Source organism: Hemitrygon akajei, chromosome 31, assembly GCF_048418815.1.
Source record: "Hemitrygon akajei chromosome 31, sHemAka1.3, whole genome shotgun sequence".
Classification (NCBI taxonomy): Eukaryota; Metazoa; Chordata; class Chondrichthyes; order Myliobatiformes; family Dasyatidae; genus Hemitrygon; species Hemitrygon akajei.
This window is the reverse complement of record NC_133154.1, coordinates 25454890-25465925: the sequence shown is the minus strand read 5'-3', so window position 1 is coordinate 25465925 and position 11036 is coordinate 25454890. Positions and strand designations below refer to the sequence as shown.

At 44.5% G+C, this 11036-nt stretch overlaps 1 protein-coding gene across 1 annotated transcript in view; it reads right to left on the bottom strand.

Annotated features, from left to right (window-relative positions):
• LOC140719342 (vesicular glutamate transporter 1) overlaps positions 1 to 11036 on the bottom strand; it is a 125309-nt gene that overhangs the window by 52576 nt on the left and 61697 nt on the right. The window contains exon 3 of the mRNA XM_073033914.1: positions 9732 to 9850. Within this exon, the coding sequence (XP_072890015.1) occupies positions 9732 to 9850 (119 nt within the window). The remainder of the gene's footprint in view (positions 1 to 9731; positions 9851 to 11036) is intronic.

Sequence of the window (11036 nt, the reverse complement as noted above, 5' to 3'; positions counted from 1 at the left end):
TTCCACCTTGAACCAGTGTAAGATACAGGAATAGAAACATCTCCTGTTCCACATTTTAATTAATTCCCGAAGGTGGGAGAATCACTTGCAAGGCTCCTTGCATGCTCTAGGTTTCAGTGCAGACATTCGAAGGAATGTTGCTAATTGCTCTAGAAATAACCCACACGCGTCACAGACTCTACCACACGCCCAAGGTGATGGTTAACACTTCGGCTCCTGGCTCACAATGTAAGCAGGACTGGAGCTGCTCCACATGCCTCTTCATTTACGTTGTCTCAGCTTGTTGGAAAGTGGAGGTGAACGAGATCTAGAATCACGCATGGCCACAGTCAAAGGCTCCATGGGGAGTAACACTGAGAATATGAGTCATCGAGTCCTTGAAAGGTTGTTTTAATCAGTTCAGTCGTTCTTGTTCTACTGTGAATGCCTCCAAGAAAATTTATTGTGTTCAATTCTGGTCACCTCTTTATGGGAAGGATGTGGAAGCTATGGAGGGGGTGCAGAGGAGATTTACCAGGATGTTGCCTGGGTTGGAGAACAAGTCATATGAAGCAAGGTTAGCAGAGCTGGGACTTTTCTCTTTGGAGCGTAGAAGAATGAGAGGGGACTTGATAGAGGTCTGCAAGATTATGAGAGGCATAGATAGGATGGATAGTCAGTACCTGTTTCCAAGGGCACCAATAGCAAAGACCAGAGGGCATATGTACAAAATTAAAGGAGGGAAATTTAGGGGAGACATCAGGGGTAAGTTTTTTACACAGAGGTTTGTGAGTGCCTGGAATGACTTGCCAGGGATGGTGGTGGAGGCTAAAACATTAGGGGTATTTAAGAGCCTCTTGGACAGGCACATGGATGAAAGAAAAATGGAGGGTTATGGGGCAATGTGGGTTTAGTACTTTTTTTTAAGGATTATATGGGTCGGCACAACATGGAGGGCTGAAGGGCCTGTACTGTGCTGTAGTGTTCTAAAATGAATCTCAGGGTAACATATGGTGACGTACGCATACAATACTGTGCAAATCTTAAGCACATATATAACTAGGGTGCCCAAGACTTTTGCACAGGACTGTAGTAATTTTATGTGTTGCGCTGTACTGCTGTCGCAGAAATAACAAATGTCATGACACATGTGAGTGATGATAAAACTGATTCTGATATGGGTCTCTATTGTAGTTTGAGAGTGGGAAGGGGGCAGGGAGAGGACATCATGGCTGGGAAAAGGGAAAGGGGGTGGGAAGCTCCAGAGGGATATTCTGTAATGATCAATAAACCATTTGTTTGGAATCAAATGATGTCTCAAGGCTGGGTGTGTCTGTACCCATGTCATCCCCCATTCCACTTGTCCCATACCCCTCTTCTGGCACTCCAACCTTGCCATTTCCAACTTCCTTTGCTCCCGTCAGATTTACAAACTCATTCTCTGCTCCACATTGGCAATACAGTACTGTGCAAAAGTTTTAGGCCCCCAGGTTATATATATATATGCGCCTAAGACCTTTGCACAGTAACTTTGATAAAAAGCTTACTTTGAACTTTGAACATAGAGAATTGGGCCACTTCCTTAGTTCCCTGAGTCAATCCAGATACAGGAGATTCTTTTTCCTGTGAAATCCCAGGATTCCTGAGTGTCCTAACATGAGCATCTTAGGAAATTACTTCTCTTTATTCCTTGGAGTTTGGAAGAACAGGGAATGATCTTATTGGAGCAGATAAGATCTTGAGGGGCAAGGAAGGGTGGATGGGGAGATGTTTCCAGCCATGCAAGAATCTTGAACGAGGGGACATTATTACCACATCAGGGAATGGCCATTTAAACTGAGGTCTGTATGAACTCCTTGCAGAGGGTGGAATTCTCTGACCCAGATTTGTATTGGCGAGTCCTGAGCCGACACCGAAGATCGAAGCCCGCAGGTCGATCAGAAGTCCGGAGGTTGAGGCCTGACGGCCGAGCCCTGAATCCACTAGAGAAGGCTGAATCCACAACTTCATCGGAGGCTGGAGAGGGCCTGACCTGGATTGAGCATGTGAGCCGTTGGGAGGGAAGAAAGGAGCTTGTTTTGCTGTTGTTGTTTTGTCCCTTGTTGTGTTCTATTATTGTTTGGGGCATACCATGTCAGTGCCAGAATGGGTGGCAACACTCGCAGGCTGCTTCCCAACACACCCAATGATTCAGGAGCAGCTTCTTCCTCTCTGCCATCTGACTTCTGAATGGACATTGAACCCATGAACACCACCTCACTACTTTTGCACTTTTATTTCTGCACTACTTATTTGGTTTAACTATCTACTATATAGACTTGCGGTAAATCACAGTTTCCCCCCCCCCTATATTATATATCGCATTGTATTGCTGTTGCAAAGCTAACAAACTCTGGGACATATGCTGGTGATTTTAAATCTGATTCTGATTCCCACCCTCAGCTTGTGTTGGTTGTTAATGCAAAAGAGCCATTTCACTGTATGTTTTGATGTACTAGTAGTAAATGAATGAGTCTGAAACTGAAAGCAGACGTGATAGTGGGGTTTACCGAAGCATTTGGGCTCTCACGACCAGACTATGTAACAGTTTCTTCCCCCAAGCCATCAGACTCCTTAATACCCGGAGTCTGGACTGACACCAACTTACTGCCCTCTACTGTGCCTATTGTCTTGTTTATTATTTATCGTAATGCCTGCACTGTTTTTGTGCACTTTATGCAGTCCTGGGTAGGTCTGTAGTCTAGTGTAGTTTTTTTTCTGTGTTGTTTTTACGTAGTTCAGTGTAGTTTTTGTATTGTTTCATGTAGCACCATGGTCCTAAAAAACGTCTCATTTTTACTGTGTACTGTACCAGCAGTTATGGTCGAAATAACAATAATAAGTGACTTGACTTGACTAAAAGGACTTTATGTAGGCAGATGAATACGCGGGGAATGGAGGCATATGGTCATTTGCAGGCTGAAGTGATTTAGTTTAATTGGGCATGGTGTTTGGCACAGACATTGTGGGCCAAAGGGCCTGTTCCTGTGCTGTTCTGTTCTGTTCTGTGTTCTACATTGTATTGCGAAGCTGGGTCACTGGGGTATTCAACGAGGAAGCAAATACTAAACACGAGAGATTCTGCAGATGCTGGAAATCTTAAGCAATGCGCATGGAGGAACTCTGCAGGTCAGGCAGCGTCCACGGAAAGGAATAAACAGTCGACGGTTCAGGCCGATACCCTTGATGAAAGGTCTGGGCCTGAAACATTGACTGTTTATTCCCCTCCATAGATGCTGCCTGACCTACTGAGGAAGGAAGTACATTTCTGAGAGTTGTGGATGCAGCTGAACAGCGAAGACTCTAAACCTTTTACCAGCACTCAGCTCTGAGGAGCGGAAAGCACACACACACACACAGCAGAAAGCAAAGATTTGGGAAAAGAAGAATAAATTATCAGATGGTCTGAAAGTCTGGCAGCTGGTGCACTCCATGTCTGGGCAAGGTGCCAACTGCTAGGCACGAGGTTTCAGGAACTGTTAAATAATCTTAACGTCAGCCTCCCAGCTGGATATCCTACCTCAATGAAATATTTAATCGCTTGTTTAATATGCAATTCTGTCTCTCCAAAGGAAAGGGAAGATCAGAGTGACGTTTATCTTTCCTTGGCTCTGATGACGTGAGCTCCGTCTCTGGGGAGGGGACCTATATTTCCTTGATTAGGGAGATTCATCATGGGGACAGCTCCTCCAGCCCACCGAGTCCTTACTGACCATCTACACCGCTCACGCCATTTTAGAGAGGGTTCAAAGGAGATTTACCGAGATGCTGCCTGGGCTAGAGAGCATGTCTTACAAGGATAGAACATAGAATAGTACAGCACATTACAGGCCCTTTGGCCCACAATGTTGTGCCGACCCTCAAACCCTGCCTCCCATATAACCCCCCCCACCTTAAATTCCTCCATATACCTGTCTAGTAGTCTCTTAAACTTCACTAGTGTCTCTGCCTCCACCACTGACTCAGGCAATGCATTCCACGCACCAACCACTCTCTGAGTGAAAAACCTTCCTCTAATATCCCCCTTGAACTTCCCTCCCCTTACCTTAAAGCCACGTCCTCTTGTATTGAGCAGTGGTGCCCTGGGTGAGAGGCGCTGGCTGTCCACTCTATCTGTTCCTCTTAACATCTTGTACACCTCTATCATGTCTCCTCTCATCCTCCTTCTCTCCAAAGAGTAAAGCCCTAGCTCCCAATCTATTTTAGGATAGATTGAGCAAGTCAGGGCATCAAAGGTTACGGGAAGAAGGCAGGAAAATGGGGTTGAGGGGGATAATAAACCAACCATGTTGGAATGGCAGAGCAGACCCAATGGCCACATTCTAGCTTCAATGTCTTATGGGTTTTCTCTTTGGAGCGGAGGAGGATTAGATGTTATATGACAGAGGTTTACAAGAAGATAAGGCATAGATTAAAATGGATGGCCAGAAACTTTTTCCTTGGTTAGTACATATATATTTTGATAATAAATTTACTTTGAACTTCGAACTTTGAATTTTGAACATAAATTTGAATGCTTCTTTAGCAACTTAGTCCAAGAGTCTGGCAGAGTTGTAGGAAGAGACAGCACAGGACTTTTCATTTCTTGTACTCAATATTTATTGCTTATTTATTTATTATGACGATTATTCAAAGATTCAAAATAAAGGTTCAAAGGTTCATTTATTATCAAAGTAGATAGCTCTGAAATTCTTCTCCAGATAGCCACGAAACCAAGGAAGAAAAGAACAGCAACACGATCATTAACCCCCAAATCCCTCCTCCCTGCACAAAAAAAAATCAAAAATGGAACAAGGTATGTTGACCCCCAACTCCGCCTCGCTCCATACACAAAAAATTAGAAAGATCAGGTGAAGAACACAGAATATTTAAAAAAATTAAAAGTCCGCAGTCCAAGTCCATATTCAAAACGCAGAAAGCCTAGGTAACGTTTTCCGGGCTCAGATGCAGGCCTTTCCCTCTCCACAGAGTGAACCCACCATTGATCAAAAGGCACTCTCCCCCTTCTGTAGCAGAGTGATCCTACCAATGATCAAAAGGCACTCTCCCCCCTCTGCAGCAGAGTGATCCCACCAGCAATCAAAATGGAATCCCCTCTCTCCATAGCAGAGCAATCCCATTAGCGATCAAAAATCAGTCTCCCCTGTCCGTAGCAGAGTGATCCCACCAGAGATCAAAAAGCAAGTAGTTGGCGCCTACCTTCCGCATTCACCTCGAATAATATTATTATTATATTCATTTGTATTTGCACAGTTTGTTGTCTTTTTCACTTGGTTGGTTGTCTGTTCTGTTGGCCTTTCACTGATTCTGTTTCGTGTTTTGGATTTACTGTGTATGCCAGCGAGAAAACAAATCTCAGGGTTGCCTATGGTGACGTATATGTACTTTGATAATAAATTTACTTTGAACTTTTGAACTTAATTATAGGAAGGATGTGGAAGCATTAGAGAGGGCGCAGAGGAGATTTATCAGTATGCTGCCTGGATTAGAGAGCATGGCTTATGACGATAGTCTGAGTGAGCTTTTCTCTTTGGAACGAAGAAGGATGAGAGGTTACTCGATAGAGGCATACAAGACATAGATCAAGTGGACAGCCAGAGACTTTTCCCTAAGGTGGAAATCACTAATAAGAGGGTACATAATTTTAAGGTGATTGGAGGAAAGTATATGGAGGAAGGGGATAAGTTTATTTACAGTGGACCTGAAGATTTGAAAGATGGCGATGATCACAAGGCCAGAATTGGGAGGGATCTGGGAGGGTTGTATGGTTGAAGGAGATTGTAGAGATAGGCAGGCACAAAGGCATGGAGTGATTAGAGTTAGACCATAAGATTGTAAGACGCAGGAGCAGAAATAGGCCATTTGGCCCATTGAGTCTTCTCCACCATTCAATCATGTTTGATTTATTATCCCTTTCAACCACCTTCTCCCAATTGGCTTCACTAATCAAGCAGAGCTGGCTCATGACATTCCATGTGGAATGATCTTTTCATTGTTATGAGCTCTGTTTCTGTTCTTTCCATCCCATACTCCATCACCTTAACATCACCGATCTGGACTGGCTTATACTGGAGCTGAACACGACAACTCTCATCTTTGTTATCAAACCCAGCGGTGGCTTCATATCTTCCTGTACCTACCACACCCTTCCAGAATCTATCAAACCCAGGAGTACAGAGCAAGCTTGGAATCATCACTCAGGTTTCCATGACAACCGTCGACAGGGAGCTGGAGTATAAATATTTTAGAAAAAAAATTTAAAATGCAAAAACTAAACAGAGCAACCTACGCACAAAATGCTGGAGGAACATAGCAAGTCATAGAGTCATAGAACACCACAGACCAGAAACAGGCCACTCAGCCCATCTAGTATGTGACAAACCATTAATCTGAGAGGTATGGAGAGCTATGGTCCAGGTGCCGGTCAATGGGGCTAGGCAGATTAATGTTGAAGTCAAGCCCAAATCCATCACAAGACCAAGGAGATGGTGGTGGACTTTAGGAGATCTAGGCCTCATATGGAGCCAGTGATCATTAATGGAGAATGTGTGGAGCAGGTTAAGACCTACAAGTATCTGGGAGTACAGTTGGACGAGAAGCTAGACTGGACTGCCAACACAGATGCCTTGTGCAGGAAGGCACAGAGTCGACTGTACTTCCTTAGAAGGTTGGCGTCATTCAATGTCTGCAGTGAGATGCTGAAGATGTTCTATAGGTCAGTTGTTGAGAGCGCCCTCTTCTTTGTGGTGGCGTGTTGGGGAGGAAGCATTAAGAAGAAGGACGCCTCACGTCTTAATAAGCTGATAGGCGGGCTCTGTCGTGGGCAAAGTACTGGAGAGTTTAACATCGGTAACTGAGCGAAGGGCGCTGAGTAGGCTACGGTCAATTATGGAAAACCCTGAACATCCTCTACATAGCACCATCCAGAGACAGAGAAGCAGTTTCAGCGACAGGTTACTGTCGATGCAATGCTCCTCAGACAGGATGAAGAGGTCAATACTCCCCAATGCCATTAGGCTTTACAATTCAACTGCCAGGACTTAAGAACTTTTTTAAAGCTATTATTAATGCTTTTTGAGTTAGTGATTTAGATGCATATCATATTATTACTGAGTTAAGTATTGTATGTAATGAGTTTTTGCTACAACAAGTGTATGGGACATTGGAAAAAATGTTGAATTTCCCCATGGGGATGAATAAAGTATCTATCTATCTATCTATCTATCTATCTATCTATCTATCTATCTATCTATCTATCTATCTATCACTGGTGCTGGCAGCTCATTCTACATACTCTGAGTGAAGACATTCCCCATCATGTTCCCCTTAAATATTTCAACTTTCAACCTTAACACCATGATCTCTAGTCTCACCCAACCTCAGTGAACAAAGCACTTACCCTATCCAAACCCTTCACAATTTTATATACCTCCATCAAATTGCCTCTCAATCTTCTAAGTCCAGGGAAGAAAGTCCTAATATATTAATTCTCTTCCTATAACTCAGGTCCTCATACTGGAAACATCATTGTAAATGATCTCTGCACTCTTTCAATCTTACTTACATCTGTCCTGTAGGTAGGTGACTAAAACAGCACACAATACTCCAAATTAGGCCTCATCAACATCTGAAACAATTTCAACGTAACATCCCAACTCCTGTACTCAATATTTATTAAGGCCAATGTGCCGGAAGCTTTCTTTATGACCTGTGACACCACTCTCAAGGAATTATGGATCTGTATTCCCTGATCCCTCCGTTCCACCGCACTCCTCGGTGCCCTACTGCTCACAGTGTAAGACCTACCATGGTAGGTTCTACGAAATACAACACCTCTCACTTGTCTGCGTTAAATCCCATCTGCCATTTTTCAGCCCATTTTTTTCCCAGCTGGTCCAGATCGTGTTGCAAGCCCTGATAGCCTTGCTTGCTGTCCACTACGTCTCCATTCTCGGTGTCATTTGCACATTTGCTGATCCAGTTTATCACAATATCATCCAGATTTTTGATACAGATGACAAACAAAACAGACCCTGCGTCACCCAACTAGTCACAGGCCTCCAGTCAGAGAGGCAACCATCTACCACCTGGATTCTTCTACAAAGCCAATGCCTAATTCACTTTACTACCTCAGCTTGGATGCCAAGCTACTGAACCTTCTTGACCAACCTCCCACTCGGGACCTTGTCAAAGTTCCACGTAGACAACATCCACTGCCTTGCCTTCATCTGTTTACCTGGTAACTTCTTCAAAAGACTCAGGCAGCGTCTACGGAGGGTGATGAACAATCAATGCTTTGGTCTGAGTCCCTCGTCAGTACTAGAAAGGAAGGGGAGAGCCAGAATAAGGAGGTTTAGGGAGGGGATTGGGTACAAGCTGGCAAGTGAAGGGGGAGACCAGGTAAGGGGGGGGGGGAAGTTGAGCAGCTGGGGGAAGGGTTATGAAGTAAGAAGCTGGGAGGTGATAGGTGGAAGAGGTAAAGAGGTGAAGAAGGAGGACTCTGATAGGAGTGGAGGGTGGATCATGGAAGAGGAGGAACCAGAGGAAGGTGATAGGCAGATGAGGAGGAGAAAAGGAGTAGAAAGAGACCAGAATGGGGAATGGAAAAAGAGAGAAAGGGACAAGGAAAAAATTTCCAGAAGATAGAGAAATTGATGCTCCTGCCATCAGGTTGATGGCTACCCAAATGGAATATGAAGTGTTGCTCCTCCATCCTGAGTGTGTTAGAAATGGAACAGGAAGTCAAATAGAAATGGGTGATCCTGAGAGATCCTGCTTTTGGTGGTGGGCAGAGCGAACGTGCTTCATGAAGCAGTCCCCAGTCTTTATCAGGTCTCACCGATGTAGAGGAGACTGCACTGGGAGCACCAGATAAAGTCGAAGAGAGCCAGTGTCTGCCTCCATTTCACTGCCTGCTTTACAAACATCTGGCTTACTGGCTGTCACTTCAGACAAGCAACTTTCGTTTTCTTTTCCTCTTCCCCTTCTGGAGCCAACGACTCTGGACTCACTCGCCTGAAGTCTTTCGCGAAGAAATCTTGGTAGAGCTGATCAGCAGAATGGAGGTTGCAACTGTCAGCACATCGTGGACAAGTGCTCCTCTTGTCCAGCTACCCTTCAACTGAACACCGAGTTTCAGCAGCTGCCTCACCGCTCAGATACCCCCAAGACTTGTTCTTTTGCACTTTGATCTCCTCGCGATTGTGAACTTTCTGAGCTGACTGCGGGGTTAGCTTCCCGTGCTACGTTTACCAGCACTGCCCAAGCACTAGTGCACAAACACTCACTGTTTAAAATGCTGTTCTCTGCAATGAACAAGCAACTTTCCACATTGCACTCTGTCCGTAACCTTCAGACCCAGTCACTTACTCTTTCCAGATCATTTGCATTCTCTTCACAATTAATTTCAATCTAGCTTTGCTTTGTCAACAAACATGGGTGCATTACAAACTGTACACTGGACAGTTACACCATTAATAATATAAATGTGGATTATCTGAAGGGATAATACTGCTCCATATGACTCCATTAGTACAGACCACTGTGACTGCTGGGGAATCTTACCTTGAACTGGATGCAAGGCAATTTGGAAATTGTTGAATGTTGCACAGTCTGATGACCTACTCCTCTATCAACCATTCACGGGTTGTTGTTGAAATCGCTCTTACTCACCTGAGCACGAGAAGCTGGGGTGCACTGGGAAAACCCCTTACCTGTTGGCAGCAAATTTCTGTGCAATGTAGCCGCCTGGGATCTGCGTAACGATGTACCCCCAGAAGAAGGATCCGTGAATCATTCCCACTGTCTCCGGGTCCCAGTTAAATGTGGCTTCCTGCAGAGAAAAGGCAGAGTGATTCAGCGCCCTTCCCCTTTGCTCAATGTGACAGATGTGTCTCGGTTACCCCACGCCGTGGCACAAGCTGTGAGTTTGTGGCCTGCTTACCGATACCGAAATGTGACATTCCAGTGCAGGACTGAGGGACTGCAGCTGTGTCAGTGGTTATGATGTTCACCCCAACCTTATCTGCTCTCTCAGATGATCCAGAACCCTACCTGAAAGGCTTCTTATAACCATATAACCATATAACAATTACAGCACGGAAACAGGCCATCTCGGCCCTTCTAGTCCGTGCCGACGCTTACACTCACCTAGTCCCACTGGGCCGCACTCAGCCCATAACCGTCCATTCCTTTCCTATCCATATACCTATCCAATTTTACAATTTAATTCTTGGTGTCCTGGCCCTCATTTCATCGCTCCATCAAAACCAACATTAATTACACCACCGTGCAAAAGTCTTAGGCACCTGTAAAAAAATTCTGTAACGCAGAGATGCTTTCAAAAATTATTGATTGAAAAGTTTCTAACTTTCAAAAATAATACTATAAAAAGCAGTAAACAGTAAAAATTGAAATCAAATCAACATTTTGGCGTGACCACCTTTTGCCTTTGAAACTGCATCAGTTCTCTTTGGTACACTGTCGTGCAGTTTTATAAGAAAATTGGCTGGTAGATTAATTCCAAGCATCTTGGAGAACTTGCCACAGTCTTTCTGCAAACACTGGCTGTCTCGCTTGCTTCAGTCTCTCCAGGTAATCCCAGAAAGTATGAGATCAGGGCTCTGTGGAGGCCGTACCATCAGAAAACATATAAAAAAGCTAGGCTATCTAAGACTTTTGCACTGTAAATTGGACTTCTTCAAACCCATTTGTGACATCCTGATCATAAATGAGAGAAAATCTGCAGATGCTGGAAATCCTAGCAGAACGCACACAATGCTGGAGGAACTCAGCAGGCCAGCCAACATCTATGGAAAAGAGTAGAGTCGACATTTCAAGAAACATTACAGGAAATGTGGATTGTACATCTTTCCCATAGATACTGCCTGATCTGCTGAGTTCCTCCAGCATTTTGTGTGGGACCTCCTGATGTGATCATCAGTATCGATAAGAGGGACTGGTTAGTTAGGCAGGTTTACACACTGACCTTTGACCAGTGGGGCTGTGATGGAAAGATT